We start from the raw sequence: 19,797 nt of genomic DNA, 5'->3' as shown, positions 1-19,797 counted from the left end.
GACCATTTGAACCTGCTAGCTCATGTGCTTTAAAATTTTTATCTTGGAAGACTGCCTTTCTAGTGGCCATTACTTCAGCAAGAAGAGTGTCGGGATTACAAGATCTGAATCTGATAATAGCAGTTGTCACATAAATGAGGCTGTCTATAACTGAGTCAAAGTAATGTAATTTGCAAACTGTTCAAAGCTACTTTTAACAAATTTAATTCAGGCTGATTATACATGCACCGTATATTCAGTATGTTACCTTAAATTTCAAAATTATATTTTTCACCTCAAGCAAAATTAGTAAAATATTGTCTTGGTATGAAGGTGATTTTACTACAGGGAAATTAAATCTTAATTTAGTTTGATAAATTCAGTTTGACAGTTTCAAGAAAGAACAGCTGCCATGTTCAGGTCATGGTCATATAAGCTAGCTGTATTTCAAATGTGAAATCAAAATATTGAAACTCCTCTCTATTATGAGACTACATTTGTCAAATGCTCTTCTGATTTACAATATCATTTTATAATTTTTCAACAAACCAAGCTTATGACATACTTCATAAATCACAGCTGTAAAAAATATAAACATTTTCATAGGTCGACAGAACAGTTTAAACTTGCCTTTCAGAATAGATTTGTTAAATGCCCTTACATGTATTTAATCTTCCCAAGATGATCTTTTCTTTGAAGTTTGTTTAATCAGGACTGACTGACTGATTGAGCAGAAATTTTGCAGACTTTTATTTTCTAATGTGTTCTGAGGTTTTCTGTACTGAAAAAATGTTGTGGTTGGGAATGGTGGGTACAGCTTGCCTCTTGAAACAGGTATGTGTGTACTCTGCCTTCATGGTGGCAATACTGAATCTTCACCTTGCTTAATGAGTTGGTCCTAGTTTCTGGCTCTTACAGCTCCCCTTTGGACTCCACTCTGCCTGTAAAATACAGGGAGATAAAGCTTTGTCCTTATCTTGAGGTTTGAGACAGAAACTAGGACTAGATCATTATGCAAGGTAACAATTCAGTGTTCTCAACAGAATGCAGAGTACACATACCTGTTGGTTAGATTTTATGTACTGAGTTAGGTATACTAGAAAAGGGGGTGCAGGTGAGCCCTCACCTATACATGGGGTATGAGACCAAAGCCTCCCAATGAAGAAAAAGAAGGCATCAAAAGCTCAGTTTGGTTGGATTGACAGAATGAATGAATGAATGAATGAATGAATGAATGAATGAATGAATGAATGATGTTTGGAGAAAAGGAAATTTCTGGAATAACTTATATGCTCATACTGAAATTTATTAAAAAGCACCCATAAGTGGCTTGATTAAGGTTTGGTCCCAAAATATTGTACAATGGCAAACATATAAACAAAGATTAGGCAGATGGGGAGTGACTAATAATCATATAACAGATTTTCATAATTTTGTTATCAAGATGCCACTTTAAGAACTATGGCACAGTCATATAATTTTAACCTGAGCAATAATTTCACTTTCTCTTTCTAATAGAACTACACAAATTTATCAGCATAGCTCATGACAAGGAGCCATAAATGATATATAGAAAATCCAATGGATCCAGAGTGTTTAGAAGTTTCTAAATTATAGTGGCCTTTTGCTGAATTGTACATTAATGTTTACATTTCCTTGACCCTTTAGTCCTGCATACATATACCGTATCATTACCCTCTTTTCAGAATTGATTCCCAGTTAGATCAGGTATGCTTTCTGTACAGAAAACCTGTCCTGCAGCTTTGTATATAGTGATTATGGGAAAATGAGGGCTATGTGGTAGTTTCAGTGGCAGCTGGTGACTTCATATCAAAAGGAGGCTGCAGGAGACAGCTGAATGGGTAGGGTCAATGGGAAGGGGTGTGACCAACTAGAAAGGGGTGGAGCTATGCTCAAAACCACAAAAACTGTAACTTTAATTAAATATGCTGCCCTGGGTGCCAAACCATCATTATAAGAGTCCAATCAAGACAAAAGTAAGTGTAGAAGAAAAAAAATATTTCAATGCATTGGCTGAATGACAGCTTACTTAATATCTAGATGGAAACAAAAAGGTTGTGAGGCATGAAAAAATAAATTACTTTTTAAATACATTACTGGAATGCCAGTCAAAATCAAGTATAAGAAAACAAGCAGCACTCAACTCAAACCACTTCTCCTTGCACTGCAGTTCTAATTATAATTTATATTCAGCTTTATTAAAGTACCAAGTAACACGCTGAAAGTAGGAATCCCTGTGATACCCTCACTTGTAAAAATGTTTCTTATCCAAAAAAAGACCTGCTAACTGACAACAACTGTCTACTACTTTCATGGGGAAAACATGATCAGAGTAAAAAATGAAAAACAAACAAGAAACAAGCTCAAGATGCATTGCTTAAAGGATTACTGCACAGGTTATGGACTACACATGATAGATTGCCATTCTGTTTGGTATACGGGTAAAGCTTGCAGAGATGAATGTAAGTCTCCAACAAATGTAAAGAGCTTCTTAAAATAATGTAATCCTGTCCTTTATTACAAATACTGTCATATGCATTTCAATACCCAAGGCTTATATGTTATCTAGTTATGTAAGTATTCTCTGCATGGCAACAACAGAAAGGCTTTCAATGTTGGCAGTTCTTTAACAGTATGCTTATTAAAGCTTACTTGCATCTTACAATCTCAGACAAGCTTACCTGATGGTCATTAAAGCATTGCTACTTAAATACAGAGCAGCAGGCACTTTCTGAATAATAATAAGCATAAATCAACAGTATACAAATATGACAGCAACCAGAACATTCTGCAAAATCAAGGACAGATGAAAATCCACTGTAGTACTTGTGTCTACTTTGGATGGGGGGATACTCTGCACATTTACACTGCATAACTGCTCCTTGCCTTGCTTGGACAAATCCAGAGTCACTACATGGGGGAGTGGGATGCAACAGTATGTCACAATATGAAATATCTCTGGCTGACTGTGATAGCCCTGACACATTTGACATAACTCTCAACCTCAGAGCAAGACATCTGGGCAAAGCCATATATAGAAGTGGGACAAAGGCCCAAAAATAAGGACAATTTTTAAATATTGTTCTTATAAACTTGGAAACATAATAGAATAGTAGTAGGTCTTAAATTAGTATGAATTTTCTGAAGGGTATGAAATCTGAAACTCAAATGTCTGTCATTATTTTCTAACTTCAGTCTTTTTTGCCACTAATTTGCCAGAAAAACATAATTGTATGAAAAATGGACCAAAAATGTGATGCAAAAATATAAAATAGCCACACAATACAGCTGGGAACCAGTCAAAGAAGGGACACATTTTAATATTAGTACTGCTAACTTGAGCAGATGATAAAATAAAATAACCTACATGCATTTCTGAAAATAAAGGTAACCTATAACTCTTATTATTACAGTTATTTCTTAATTGTAAACCCTCCACATTTTCTTCCAAAATTGCCATTTTGCAGAGGGATTATTAGGGGAAGAGCAACATTTTGAGCCAAAAATCGGGGACAGTTGAGAGGTTTAGATATGCCTAATTCTATAAATAATTTATTTGCATTTACCTCTCAACCTGTTAATGCAGGAAATCTGGACAAGGCCAAATATACTGGGGGAACATATAAACAGTACTAAAAATTGTTCTTGTATAAACTGAGACAGTTGATAGAATATAACAGGTCTTGCTTTAGCATGCATTTTTCTGAAGGTTTTGAAGTCTGAAACTCAGTGTCTATCATTATTTAGTGACTTAATTCCTAAATGATTTTCTAGAAAACCACAAGTTATATGAGGAACAAACCAAAAATAAGTAGAAAAAATCTATTAATTCTGTGAAAATCTGGACAGTTGAGAGGTATAGTTCAGCTGGGGCTCTCTTTGAGTTTGCCTCCCTTCCCCCTCACAAAATCATGGTCGAATGGAGCCTCCCCTCTGTGGCCATTCCAATGAACCATTACTTGGCTATTTCACTCCATTTACCATAAACACTAATGTACATACTGCTTTACTTCTACGATGATATGGACTTTATTTGAAAGTTTTATTTTGCATTTTACAGCACAAACACTAAGACATCTGCTAAACAAAGCAGTGCAGTCTCACAATGAAAACAGACTTAGCATTAAAACTTCTCTGCCCTTGAAACTCACATTAATTGAAACAGCATTGAAACCCACATTCAAAGATAATACATTTTGCCAGTGGCAGATAAAGATTAACTTTGGGCTGTTTTCAAATAATAGGCCCCTTGCACATGAAACATACATGTGCTCTTTGATACACCTTCCTGATTGTATTAAATGATATTCCTTGTACAATACAGTACAGTTGTTAGAGAGTATTTTACATTTATTATTTTGAACATTTTTCCAGTAAACAATGAAACAAAATGCATGCACCAATAATGACAAAACTGCCCAATTCAGAACATGTTTCCAGTAAGCAATGAAACAAAATGCATGCACCAATAATGACAAAACTGCCCAATTCAGAACATTTCCATCATAAAAGTCTACTCAAACTTCTACAGTCTACCAGTGTCAGTAAAATATGCACCATCTCTGAAGAAGTAAAAGTCATCTAAATAATTCCACATTAAAGAAATCTGTAACTAAAAAGAGGTTGCTGCTAGCAAACAACTTTATATTTCATTGTTTCATCTACAAATAAAGTGCCTGTTACCATTGAGGAATAAATTGCCTGTGTTGCATTAAAAAATGATAAGCTAGCAATATTGCAATAGGAAATGGATGGCAAACTGATAAGAGCTTCATAGTTACTAGGTATCTTCACCAAGAAGGACTGTGGCATCCACCCCCTTTACAACACAATACAGTATCAGCAATGCATCTACCTACTGTGGGAGTAGAACCCACAGCCTTCTGCATCAAAAGCAAGTACATTACCTGTTGTGCTATTAACAATACAAGCAGACTCAGCATAAGCAGCACTAAACTTTTGTTCCCCTGCAGCTCTCAGCTTCTTGTAAAATCTACTTGACACTCAGCTGTATCTCTGAACTTTACAGCACAAGAAATCTGGAAAAAGCAAACCTTTATTGGGGGGGGGCAAAACCAGGGACACATTTTAAACATTGCTTGTATAATGTTGGAAAGCTGTTAGAATAAAACACTGTGTTATCACCATACATTTCACTGCCAAGTATCAAACCCAGGACCCTGTGCAAAACAGTCAAAGCAACATACCCTTATGCCAAATCATCTGTCTTGTGAAAGAGAGGAAGACTGAAACTTAAATGGCTACCATTTAGTGAACACCTGAACAAAGCCAATAATGGGGGAATACAGCCCCCAAACATATTCAGTGAATTCAGTTCTCGCCATAGCTCTCAACCTCTTAGCAAAAAACACATAGACAAGACCAGTAATGGGGGAATACAGCCCCCAAACATATTCAGTGAATTCAGTTCTCACTATAGCTCTCAACCTTCGCACAAAAAACCTGGATGAAGCCAATAATGGGGGAATACAGTCCCAAAAATAGGAACAAATTTCAAATACCCATGTTATAAACTTAGAAAATTGCTAGAATAAAAGGTTTTGTGTTACCATGTACTTTCTGAAGAATATGAAGTCTGAAATTCAAATGCCTGTTATTTTTATTTATTTAACATTTGTTAACCAGGAAAGTCTGACTTGGAACACAAGCCAATGCACCCCAGCCAAGAATCAAACCAGAGAACCTGTAGCTGTCAGGTAACAATGCTACCAGTCTGCACTACTGACTGTGCAAGGTAACAAAAATACAGAAACCACAGATTTTATGAGGAACAGAACAGAACAAATATGAGGCAAAAATCTGCAAATGTTTTACAAATGGTGGCGGCTAGGGAATTCAGGCCTTTTCCACCTGCAACCAAGATACAGGGTTCAAGCCTGAGGTATTTTCTACCCACCACCATGTGTTCTCTCTAGCCACCAGTATGCAGCAACTGGGGCATCTCACACACACACACACACACACACACACACACACACACACACACACACACACACACACACACACACACACACACCATCCTGTGGTGATGTCCTTCCTGTGAGAGTAGGCCAGCCTGTTGACATTGCAGTCCAATCCCTTTCCAGTCTATCCAGTTGTAACTAAGTGCTTCTGGGATGCTCTTGACTGCTGTGTTTGTAATCTGGACTGCTGCTGAATCAGTCTGGAGCTCTGCGCATGCTCTGGACTGGTTCAGCAGCAGTCTGGATGTCAGAAATGCTGTGAGTGTGCATGCATGAAGGACCGTGATTTTTGCCCTCCTTTTTTAATTTTTTTCTTTCTTCTACAGCTGGGGTCTTTCTTCTTTGTTTTACAGCTGGGGGGAAGGCTACAGTCCTATAGAATGGGCCGCCCCTGCGTAGTTTCTGCATAGGAAAGGTTTCCATTAGGATGTGAGTTAAGAATGTGGTAATGAGAATCATTTTTCTTTATAACAAAATAAAAAAATAAGGATGTTCTCTATATTCCAGGGCAAATGCTTGTGGACTGATTATTCACCACTATCATTACTGTGGCCATGATACCTGGGGAATTTTTACCCCCAGTGTCACTCTAAATAGTCTGGCTAGTAAACTGCAGTGGTTGGTTAGATTCTTTTCCTTTTTAATTAAATATAATAAAATGCATACTTCCTGTTTTTTTTTCTATGTGGAATGGACACCACCAGTGCTAATGGCAACATGATGACAATGGGGATAGCGTTCCACCACTGTTATTATAAGTAGATTTGGATTTATGTAATGTGAACGATTAGTTTGGAATGCCTTTCTTATTACTATTATTCTGAAACCTTATTTGTGGTCTGGACAGGATCACTTTATTTCTGGAAATGGCATCTCTGAGTTTGGTACAAACCTGTTTCAGTGCTGAGCTCAGCAGCACTAAGTATGCATGCAGCATAAGTAGCAACATGCAGAGGTCAGTGTGTGGCTGGAAAGGAGGAAATGAAATGTAGTCTTTTAAAAGGGATGGTTTACTTTAAATCAGGTGCAGGCAGTAGTGGACTTAGCAGTCATCACTGTCCCACTGGGATTACTAATACTGTTGGACTTGACATTCACTATTCTCAGCAGCAGCTAAGAAGGATGTCAAATGCAAATGGTACTGGGTGATGCCCCATGTTTTTGGCTCAATCTATGATGTGACTATAGACTTAACTGAAGATAACTATTGCAAAATGTAGACTGCTGTCAGCATTGTGCTGCTACAGCCATACTTTCAGTGTAGTTATTTTTACCTTACATGCTTTGTAGTAGACAGATAGCCACATATGCAAATGTTCAAGTATTCAGCTACATTGATGACAGATAGCCACATATGCAAATGTCCAAGCATTCAGCTACATTGATGTCCTTGCCTTATTGTCTGTCACTCATTTCCCAGTCCGTTAAGTAATAGACTCAGAAACAGACTGTGAAATGAGTAGCAGTATTAAACAGCTGGGTCACGGCAAAAACTGTCTGGTTGTAAACAACAAGCCACAGGAAAAAGGATTGTAAAGAAATAAATGCATTACCTGGGCTCTTTGTTTACGTTTTATCCACATAAACAAATTGGACTGAGATCCCTTTCAGTCATGACAAAGACCAAAGGCAGTCAGACACTGTCTCCTATATGAGGAGATAATTTGTTTATCTCTTACACAGTAGCTCAAAATGACTTCATACTAAGTCATGTTAATATGAACATTTAAATAAAAGCTGAATATACATATATTTTAAGTAGTGAGAAAGTAAAAGCTCATAAGTACATTAATTACTGAGTACTTAATAAGATAGAATCGAACCAGAGCAGAGGTAACAGCTAGCTATTTTTGCTCAGAAGAGAAATGTTGAGGCTTATTTGTAGGAGTATGTTAATTTACTAACATTGTCTGCATATCTAAGTTCTAACAGGTTAAGTAGTACAAATGGACGTAAGGAGTGTTTAAAGAAAATGGGGGAAGGCAGGGTCTATGGATGCAATGGAACCAAAGATTAAAAAGGATTTGATAGAAGGTGTTAAGCAGAATAATACTGATTATCTAATATCTGAAATATTCCCAAATTTCTGATCCTTTCAAGATGTCATGGTATTTGTTCCAGCAGGTTTCATAGTCTACTGCATTCCTCAGCTTACCAGGAAAAATGCTCCATAATTCTGGTCCAAACTTAGAGAAAGCTTTCTCATTTATCTTTGACTAGAACATTGGTCCCAGAAGAGCTTTTAGTGAGTAAGATGAGCAATATCTACATTTTTGGTAATGGAAGGTGGCTATCTTTGGATAAAAGGATGACACCAGTGAAGTTGAGTAGACCTCTACTCTAGAAAGTCAAGATAACTTAGCTAGTCAGATACAGTGATGTTTCTTAAACATAAAAAATAAAACGAATGCACAGAATTAGTTTGGGCAAATTTACAGCCTTTTTGTGTTGATCTGAAAGCCACAGATTATGAGAGTGAGGACATATTCAAACTGGGGTATTAGTAAGTTTTTACTTATAGCTTCCCTGGCATCCAGTTAGGAAAGCCCAGTAACTTTGTAGGACGCTTTTATCTCAGTTCAGATGTTAGATAGGTTCCAATTGCTGTAATGATCAAATGGTAACATACGTCACAAGTACCATGGTATTTGAAAATTATAACCCGAGTTGTTAGTAAAGCACTGTACTAAGTTGAGTTGAGTTATTTAAGTGTTAAGAAGGTCCTTTAGGGAGACTGGCAAAAGTTAGTTAGTTTCTTGATTTGAAACAAACTTCATACCCTGAAAAATTGTATTGAATGGTACTAGAAGCATAGGACTAATGCAATCAAAACTCTGTACCATCAAACTGTCTACATACAGGGTTGTGGTCAGACCTGCCAAATCTGTGGAGAGATCAACTATTTAGGGAGGTGTAAAAAAAAAGACGACAAGGGATAGACAACTTTGAGTTGCACCTGCTTGAATGAATCCTACTTCAGAGCAGGTCCTATTACAGTGTCTGAAAAATTTCTTCCAAAAGGTAATGTAAAAAAAATATTCCAAGTGTTCTCACTGAAAAGAAGCTTTTTACATTTTTTTAAATTGGGAGTGACACACACTGTTAGAGATACTCAGAAACTGTATGCAAAAAATCATGTAGAATATGAGAAGGATTGCTATATAAACACCAATTGTGTGAACTATAAATGAATACAGAACTCCAACCATGTTCATTGATTTTCACTCCAACTTCCAAAGCACCCTGGAATCTATTAAGGTCCAGCCCAATACTCTCATACTGGGCAACTTCAACTACCCTTCCATCAACTGGGAAAACTATTCTAGTACCAATGTACAGGCCCAATGCTTTCTGGAATTTATCAACTCCACTGCCCTGGAACAGCTCATTCTGACCCCCAATAGAGGAAGCAACATCCTCAACCTGGTTATCACCAACATGGGAAACCGTTGCTCCACACCTATAGTCAAATCCTCCCTGGTTAAATTCGACCACAAAATGATCACCATGGAAATCTCCATCTCACCCACACCCCCCACTAAGGTGACCACCCTGAAAAACTTCTCTAAAGCTGACTTTGGGCTCCTAAAAACAGAGGTGGCTAACTTCTCAGCACCCATACCAATGGAAAATAGCTGCATGACTGCCAAATCATACACCAGTGCTCTGTACGAGCATGTACACAAATGCATGGATCTCACCATACCAAATAGAACCAAGATGCTCTCCTCCAAAAAAGGAAACCAATCTGGTGGTCCCCAGCCATCAATAAACTCTACAACAGAAGGAAGAAACTGCTGCAGAAAAAAATGAAGTCACAAGACTGGAAAAACTCCCTTACCAGACTCAAAAAAAATTTGAGATCCCTTATCAAATCCTCTAAAGCCAGCTATGAAGGCAGAAATGCATCCATCACCACAAACAACCACAAAGCCTTCTATGGCTATATCAGGAACCTCCAAGGCAATACCCAGATTTGCTCCGGGTTATTGCACAATGGTACCTCCTATACTGAGCCAACAGATATAGCCAATATATTGGCCAACAGATTCGGTGCCAACTTTACCCCCCCCCCCAAGGCCCATTCACAATACCAGAAGAAAGCCTGGCACCCACCATTTCTATGGCACAGGTAAAGCTGCATTGCCCAAAGCTAAGAATATAGCGTCCATGCAACCTGATAATATCCCTGGCTGCGTCCTACAAGAACTACAAAACAAATTGGCAGCACACCTGTGTGCCCTGTGCAATCACAGCCTTACCTCAGGCATTGTCCCTAATAAATGGCGCACTGCTACAGTCATCCCTCTCCACAAAGGGGGAGCAACTACATACCCTGGGAACTACCACCCCATTAGCCTGTGAGTTTGGTGTGCAAAGCTAAGGAGTGCATCATCATCGACCTGCTCAACAAAGATATAGGCAATCCCCAAACTCGTGACCCCACACAGTTTGGCTTTGTCGAGGGGAGATCCTGCCTGCTGAACCTGGATGACTTCTTCGAGGCAGTCACTAAGGCTGTGGATGAGGGTAAGGCAGTGCATAGAGCCTACCTCAACCTCGCCAAGGCATGTGATACCATTCCCTACTCAGGTATTATTAATAAACTTACCAAACTAGGCATCAGTCCTTATATCACTAGGTGAGTTGCAAATTGGCTCACAGACAGGACCCACAGAGTGAAAGTTGCAGACTCCAAGTCAGACTGTCGACCAGTCACAAGTGGAGTCCCATAGGGCTCAGTTCTGGGCCCTCTTCTGTTTAGCATCTACTTTTCAGAAGTCCAGGCCAACACAGAGGGACTCTGGCTGACAAAGTTCACTGATGGATGCAAGCTAGGACTCATTATCAACTCCACAAGTGATGCAGACATCCTACAAAAGGGCCTCTCTGAGACCAATGACTGGTGTCGGAACCATGGCTTAAGCTTAACACTAAAAAATGCATTATCATTCCCTTTGGAAAAAACGCAGCTCCCATGAATTACCATGTCAATGGGAGCCCACTAAACACTGAAGGGGCCATAAGAAATCTGGGCACCCGGGTCGATAGCTACCTCACCTTCAACCACCATGGGTGATGGGTAACAGAAAATACACCCTTGGGATCACTTCATAGGCTCTTCTTGACAGAAGCTTAGTTAATTAATCAATGGGGTGGTGAAAGCTGATACACTCTGGCTAGGCTTATAAATGCCCTCGGGCAGATAGCCTAGTACCTACCTATGAACCTATGAACCATGTTGCCACTGGGGTCAGAAAGTCCTTCTACATGGCACATCTTATAACCAAAGGGTTCGCATCCAGGAAGAAAAAGGTCATCATCCCTCTCTACTCATCCTTCATTAGACCAATCATCGGATATAATGCCCTGTTTGGCATGTACCTGACTAGACACCTACAACAGCTGGAGAAGCCACAAAAGTACCTCACAAAAAGGGATCCTAGGTCTTAAACACATGGCCTACATGGACAGACTCAAGAAACTTTAGCTGTTCTCAGTCTCTTATTGTCTACTCAGAGGTGATCTCTGCTTGACTTACAAAGCCATGTCCGACCCAGCCCTAGGGGAAATGCTGCACCTAAAGAAATCCCAGTCCCCATGTGCCACGTGCTCCAGAGACCACAACCTCACTACCACAATCAACAGAACATGCTGGAGAGACAGGTTCATCTCCCAGAGACTGCCCATACTCTGGAATAAGCTTCCCATTCATGTCAAGCAGAGCACCTCGCTGCCCCTCTTCAAGAGAAATCTTGATGAGTGGATGGGTAACAGAAAGTTCACTGCAGGGATCACTACAATTGGCCTGCTGGATAGAGGCACTGTGAACTAACATTGGGTGGCACGGTGTCAGGGAATTTTTTTTGGGCTAGGCTTTTAAAGGCTCCAGGGCCATTAGCCCAGTACACACCTATGAATGTGTTAGGGGCATTTTGCAAACAAAGGATGGCACAGTGGGGCACTGGTTAATGTTGTTGCCTCACAGCAAGAGGTTCTCCGGTTCCATTCTTGGCTGGCATGCCTTCTGTGTGGAGTCTGTATGTCCTCCCTGTGTTCATGTGGGTTTCCTCCAGGTGCTCCAGTTTCCTCCCATGTTACAAAGACATGCGTCTGGAGTGTTTCTCCCTGGGCCTCCTGTAAAAATTGCCTTGTTCCAAATTGGACTTTCCTGGTAAAACAAATGTTAAATAAAATGTTAAAGTAATGCTGCATAATCACTGGTTATGTCATTCTACATGTGTACTGAATGTGTAAAAGTATGTGTGCAAACCTTAAATGACCATGTCCTGAATATACAGTGTGTGTGTGTGTGTGTGTGTGTGTGTGTGTGTGTGTGTGTGTGTGTGTGTGTGTGTGTGTGTGTGTGTGTGTGTGTGTGTGTGTGTGTGTGTGTGTGTGAAGGGTGATTAGACTAGGCCCTACATTGTAAAAACATCTTCCTACAAAGTTTGGTCTTTCTAAAGGGGGCGTTCTTTTCTCTTCCTGTTTGCATACTGGCAAATTACTAAGCTTTTTGCTAGCCTGAAGCAACATCTATTTTTATGATTATGTCACTACAATAACAGCTGTCTGAACAGTCAGTACAGATCCAACTTTATTACTAGAAACAACTATGTAAATATTAACTAGCTTTCCTTTACAACGCCACGAAAGAGACACCTGGTTGACAAGACTTCACAATTTATTGAGCGCTTTCATCAGTGAGTGCACATAGACTTCTTCAGAATAAGGAAGCATGCACTATCACTTCCTTTTAAAATCACAAAATCACATGACAAGATTGCATGACAAGCTGCATAATACAAAGTTTAAGATTTTAAAATTTAAAAAGAATCGACACTTTTGAAACCACGTCACCATATTTTAACATGCTCCAAAATTATACAAACATTTTATTTAAAAATGTATTTAAAATCTGAATGCAATTTATATGTATTTATATTTATACATAGAACCAATAATGCCAACAATAATGTTACTGTTTGAAGCCAAATACATAGCACCCATTCACACACAGTTTCCTTAGTTTTTATTTCATGTTTTTTATTTTTTATTTATTGTTTATTTATTACCTATTTTCCATAGACATATATATATATATATATATATATATATATATATGTGTGTGTGTGTGTGTGTGTGTGTGTGTGGTGTGTACTTGACTTCAAACAGTAACATTATTGTTGGTATTATTGGCTCTATATAAAAATATAAATACATGAAACATTTTAGTATATAGCATTTTTGAAGTGCAATGTTTGACTCTCTTTGCAAACTCTGTAGGCAGCTCACTTCCAGCTGATATTATTTTACTCTCCTCCTCCCTAAGTCAATTTAAAACTAGACTCAGACAACATCTGGCACTAAACTGGCTATGTCATTGTATCAAGCCTGGCTAACTCTCTACTAGAATGTGTAAAATCTATTAATCAGCTACTATTTAATTTTTACTGATTTTGATTTTAACTCTAACCTGTGGAACATGTTTATTATTGTTTGCTTATGTACTCTTTGTCAAAATTATAATATGTTTTTAATGTTTCTGTTTAACTTGGAGCTTTTCTCCCCGGGGCCCCCAGTGAAAATGGGCATGCATCCAGTCAGACTCTCCCGGTCAACGAATGTAAAATAAAAATAAAAAATAAATAAATAAAATAACAAAAATGTGTAGGGGTGTGCACAGACATATTATGTATGTGGGGGGTGCATATACATATACATTTATGCAAGTGTTTATATTCAGATTTTAAATACATTTTTAAATAAAATGTATAATTTTGGAGCGTGTTAAAATATGGTGACATGGTTTCAAAAGTGTGGAGCCTTTTGAAATTTTAAAATCTTAAACTTTGTATTATGCAACTTGTCATGTGATTTTGTGATTTTAAAAGGAAGTGACGGTGCATACTTCCTTATTCTGAAAAAGTCTATGTGCACTCACTGACGAAAGCGCTCAATAAATTGTGAAGTCTTGTCAACCAGGTATCTCTTTCGTGGCATTGTTCCTAGCTTCCCTTTAGGCTTTATCCTTTTCATTTCATTATTTGAATTTAAAGCAATTGACTGTATACTTCATTCTGACTAGGCTGAATTTATAGTTATGTCTAGAGTGGCTTGCTATGACATCATAAAAGAGCAATGCACTTTGCTATCTACAAATCCCTTCTCTCAAAAGAAATGGAACAAGACAAACTTTTGAGGCATTCCTTGCTTAACATAACAGATTTTTTCAGATGTGCTACAGCTGTATGCATCCATGTTGTGAGCATAACCATCAGCCTGAATATGGCATTATCTTTTGCTCAGTTTGCTATTATTCAGGACAGCATGAGAAGTTTGCAATCAACATGGGAGAGATACTTGCACAGCTGGATTGCTGAGTCCATCTGATGGTATACTTCTGTTTGTTAACTGCCAGAAATACTTATTGGTCTGACATATCCTGAACAGATTTCATAGCATCATAGGAGGTTACTACGCTAATGACCCTAGGACCCTTAACCCTGTTTGTCATATACTTCATTTGCTGCCTGTAGTTACATCTTTCTCTCTGTTCTTCTATATTTTATAAATTTTGACTGAATTATCTAGAACATATTTATTCAACCTTAAAGATGTCTGGCATAAAATATCTGTACAGCTGTTCAGTGGCAGAAGGGAAGAGAATATGGAAGAATGTTTTAAATTATTTGTGGCCGCTGTGGTACGGCGGTAGCATTGTTACCTCACAGCAAGAGGTTCTCACGTTCAATTCTCAGCTGGGCCTTCTGTGTGGAGTCTGCATGTCCTCCCCGCCGGTTGGGTAGCATTGGAAAGACATTCGTGCGTAAATGGGCATGCCTTCGTTGAAAGCTGAGTGTTGAGCTGGCACCTCGGCATTTCGTAAAAATCTACTGCCAATCATTAGCGGACCGGAGTTCCGCTGTGGTGACCCCTTACTGGGAAATGCCGAAAGACAAACAACAACAAAGATTTGTGGAATAAACAAAGTCCGGGTCAGAAAGAGTTATTAGAAGAAAAGGAGGATAGGGATGGTTGACCAGGGCAATGGTAACTGCTCAGAGGTGGTTTGACAGTATGGTCTTAGACAGTAAGAGACACCTCCATGCACAGGTTGTGGTGTCCAAAATATCAGGAGAATGATAAAATCAAGGCAATTGTCATGAAGGATAGTATAAAAGATACATGCCAGGAGAATGGCAAAATCAAGGCAATTGTCATGAAGGATAGTATAAAAGATACAGGCTACTGGATAATGTTAGTGGACTGCATGAACAGTCGGGCTGAAAATGGGCCAACTGGCATCAGTCTAAAGATCCTTATCTGCCATAAAAATTGTATGCTCTGGTAAAGGAAATGTTTTGTACATTTATATTCTTAAGTGGTACATTCAGTGTTAGCTATGCAGATGTAAATTAAATGCCTTAATTGTTTTATACAATACTGTTAATACTTTCTTCCAGTTGTATTTTTTAAAGTAGATGTCTGTGGGGTGGGTTAGTGAATCATTTATTTGCTGTAGTCAACACTGAGAAGACTGAAAACCAAGGCTGCAGCAAAAATGGCTAGAGAAAATGAGTACATTGCAGTTTTACAGCCACATAATTATATATTTTGTTTTCTTGAGATAACAGCACAAAACATTAAGACATCACTACCTAAAAAAAAACATGGCTGCAGAACTTTTAAACCGTTATTTATATCTTGTCCTGCAAGGTTTAGTTTAACCCACATAGTATTTATCTGTGGACACACACACAGACTGTTTAAATTGCTGATTAAGCAAAGAGAACACAGTTTTACAATGAAAACTGGTTTAACTCTTCTAAGTCACAATATTTATGTAAATATAGAAGGTAGCATTATTTAATTTTGGATTTTACTGAGGTCAGAGTTGACTGCATGTATGCATGTGTTTTATGTGTGAATATGTGTTGGTGGGGGGAGTTGAGGATACTGCTGAAAATATTTCATAAGAAAGTTTGGAACACATATTGCTGCTGTTCTGTTTAATACGGTTGCATATCTTTGATTTAGTGTTATTCTGAAATTACATGCTTTGCTGAAGATAAACTAGATAATCATACTGCAAATTTCTTACAGCTTCTCTTGCTGACAAGAACATGTAACGTATCACCACATGATGGGCACAGCCTAACTCAACAGCATAACATCACTACTCGCTTCCTCTTTCCTCGATTCTTAAAAAAATGACTGGGCATGTTATGCTATACACTATAATGTCACAGTGATTGCATGTTGACTTGACTGTGACACTGCCAAATTTGCAGAATAAAGCTCCTAAAGAGACAGTAGGTAATATGCTTATCAAGCCTGCTTAGCCACCAACATAATACGTCCTTTAAGTAAAAATGCATTGGTACAAAACCAGAAGACAGATTTTGAACAGTTTCTAAGTTATGATTTCAGCATAAACCAAACCAGCTAACAATGAAATGAAGCTGTTTTTGACCGTAATACAGAATCCACTTTTTGTTGCTTTTTACAGCTATAAGTCCTATATCTGTAACGGTATTTTTGTAAACTATTGTATTAAATTTGAGAAAAAAATAGGCATTTCTCTGCCCACTCAGAAATAAGTAATTAAATCTAATAATTACTTGCCACGTGTTATAATTGCATATTACAGCATACAGCATCTACCCACACATATGAAAATGTTGCAAATCTGGAAAAAAAACATAGACAACTCTACTATATGTGGATTGTTTTATAAATCTTACTTTCAGAGTGATAAATTTCAACAGAAAATATAGCCAAAAATGTCAGTTGTTATATGATGCTGAGAAGCCAATAGCAGACTAAATACCACATAAATGTGACTCATTTGTGTAAATATTAAAACTGAATGCTTCTCTGTAAAATTAACATTCCTGTCTGTGAATGCTTAAATACATAAAAGAAAAAGTCTGTTACAGAAAAACTAAATAAGTGTTTCTACACAGAATTAAATAATGATAATTAATTCTGAAAAGTATTTAAGAAGATCCAGGCATTTATGGCACTGTAATAACACATGCCCACACACACAAGCATATGTATGCTTTTGGGGGGAACGGTATGACTAAAATCTTTACATTAGTTTGACTTTCTCTCCTTTAATTTTACTTCTATCTTTCCACCAACAGTTGCTTCCTCAACTACTTGTGCCATATCCCAATGTCATTCTCATTTTGGTACCTCTATTATACAAAGATCATGTCTTCATAGATGGAAGATCGGAAGTTTGTTGGTTACCAGATTAATCACTGATCCCTAAATAATATCAAACCTCATTTAACTCCTTTATTTTGGCATGGTCATTAATGTTCTTGAATGTGGTACCATGACAAGTGTTGTTTTGGTCATTGAGGACATTACTAATTGAGGCCCTTATTTTACCTATCTTTTACTAGCTGACAGTTGAATGGGATTCCATCTGTCATCAAAAACCTGGGCAAAAAAGCTGCACATGACCTGTGTTTGTTGACCACAAAATCTCCACCACACTTTGTACTTCAACAATCCCAAGCTTTCACTTACCTCAGATTTCTGGTAATACATACAAATGTCTCAACAATCCCAAGCATTCACCCAACTTGGATTTCTGGTATTGCATACAAATGTCTTACCCAAATAAAAATGGGCTGGCAAAAATGCCGATTCTCAATACCATCATTTCTTTCTGGGAAAATAACTATTCATTGTACTAATTACAAAAATATTTTCTGCATAAAAATCATTTTTGCAGTAGGGCATTCTGTGAAATACAACATTACTGAGCATCCTGTGCTGGCTTCCTGTTGCTGTTTTAGGTAATATTGAACATTCTGAATAAGCATATGCATGTCACTTTGTCTACTCCATTTTTGGTAAATGGGTTTAACTAAATGAGCCCTTAACAACAACTCTGGTCTCAGAATCTAGCAGCAGTAGATGCCTGCAACTGTTAAGCAAAAATTGAGTTCCATCTTAAACCCTGCTTTGTGCCTAGGGAAACATAACACATGGGTTTTAACACATTTTAAACTTCAGAATCAAAAGGGTATTTGTGCTGTTTAAGGAAATGCTGTACATATTTACTTTTCAATTTCAAGAGATAATACTGTGAAATGCCAGATGCAATTTCATTGAAGGCTGTTACATTCTCTAGAATTTTAATGTTTCTCATTTGCTTAGGCACAGGCTGGCTGGCTCCAACATGACTTTGGGCACCTTTCGGTCTTCAAGAAATCTAAATGGAATCATCTGTTTCACAAGATTGTGATTGGACACTTGAAAGTAAGTAGCTGTTCTCGTAGAGAGATTCATTTTCCTGTACTTTTTCAGATTTGAAATTGTCTTCTTTTTCGTTACTCAATAAATTTGTTTGCTTTTTTTGAAAGGGTGCCTCAGGAAACTGGTGGAACCATCGTCATTTTCAGCACCATGCCAAACCCAACATTTTTAAGAAAGATCCTGATGTCAACATGCTACATACATTTGTGCTTGGAAAAACACAGCCTGTGGAGGTAATATAAAGCAAAGGACTGAACCTATAGTGAAATGGTCACAGTAATAAAGATGCACTCATTACACACCGAACATACTCAATGTTGTGTTTAACAATGATATGATTGAAGAGGTTGTATCTTACAGTAGTGCATACCATAAAGCTGCTACCACAAGTGAGGGTGGTGTGGCATTTCCTGGAGGTCTTTATATCACAGTACTCTGTTAAACACAGTGTTAACTTTACTCATCTCTGTGGCGCAGAGGAATAAAGCCCCGACTCTAACCCAGAACACCTGTTATCAAGCTGTGAAATGAGAACTAAAAGAACCAATGAGAGAGAATAATTATGAGCAGCCAATATCAGTTCTCCCATCCTGCTGGGAAAAAAGTGGCCATCCCTGCCCTGTCTCTTACAGACTTCTCCCTCATGATCTGTGTGTAGCTTTTTGAGCTGTAAAAGATACACTTCTCCTTGACCACCTACCTGCTGCTTTGCATAATGAATGGTTCATCAGATACCAAGTTAAAGGATCTAATTCATCAACAGTTAAATAAGACATGTTGCCATGTTATATTCATATCCCAATGTATGCTTCACTGTAGGAAAAAAAAACACTTTTGTGATATGTCAAGCAGAGCAGTACCCTTGACACCTTCATGTTAAACCTAGAATATTAGATTGGCAGCCTCAAGTTCTCCCTTGGTCTACCTGTCATTACCCTTCTTGAGGCTGGAAGTAACTTTTGAACAAAGTATATTGGATAGGCATATAATGGTCTTTGAAACTGATTGCCAAGAGAGCCGTCTGTCTACACTTGGCCGCTTTTCATCTCTGCATCGGTCTCAAGCTTCGAGACAACTGTTTAAGCTCGTCTCCCTTGTCCCCTTCACCTTTTGGAATAGTTTGCTGCTGCCAGTTTTCTCTTCACCTCGCGATCACCTTCGAACTATCTTTAACTACCTGCTAGCGATTTACTTTCTTTTCATTTATTTTTCTAAAGCATTGTTTATTTGTCATGTTGTTGTGTGATAGTGTCTCGAGGATTTTCTCTTTTTAAAAACTGTTTGTCTTTTTAGAGTTTTCTTCCGGGCCTATCCCAGCCTATCCCATTGACCACCTATGACTTTTCTTACTGGATTTTGACACCTTTTTACCCTTTTTGTTATTGGCATAACTGACTCTTCCTACTGGATTTGACTTCCCTATTTTTTATTTTACATTTAGTCTGAGAAAGCTAAATCGGGCAATAAACGCGGGTTCAAAGGGCTAAAATAATTCAAGTGCGACAACCTGCTTTCCACCTTCTACCCCAAG

At 38.1% G+C, this 19,797-nt stretch overlaps 1 protein-coding gene across 2 annotated transcripts in view; it reads left to right on the top strand.

Moving 5' to 3' along the window:
• The window catches only part of FADS2 (fatty acid desaturase 2), a 416,746-nt gene that overhangs the window by 118,532 nt on the left and 278,417 nt on the right, over positions 1–19,797 (top strand). For both annotated transcript variants that reach the window (XM_044067446.1, XM_044067448.1), the window contains exons 4-5: positions 18,168–18,269; positions 18,374–18,499. In XM_044067446.1, the coding sequence (XP_043923381.1) occupies positions 18,168–18,269; positions 18,374–18,499 (228 nt within the window). The remainder of the gene's footprint in view (positions 1–18,167; positions 18,270–18,373; positions 18,500–19,797) is intronic.

The sequence above is a fragment of the Protopterus annectens genome, chromosome 3.part1 (assembly GCF_019279795.1).
Source record: "Protopterus annectens isolate FY-2018-M chromosome 3.part1, PAN1.0, whole genome shotgun sequence".
NCBI classification, from domain to species: Eukaryota; Metazoa; Chordata; order Ceratodontiformes; family Protopteridae; genus Protopterus; species Protopterus annectens.
The sequence above is the reverse complement of the archived record's forward strand: the minus strand, read 5'-3'. Positions and strand labels throughout refer to the sequence as shown.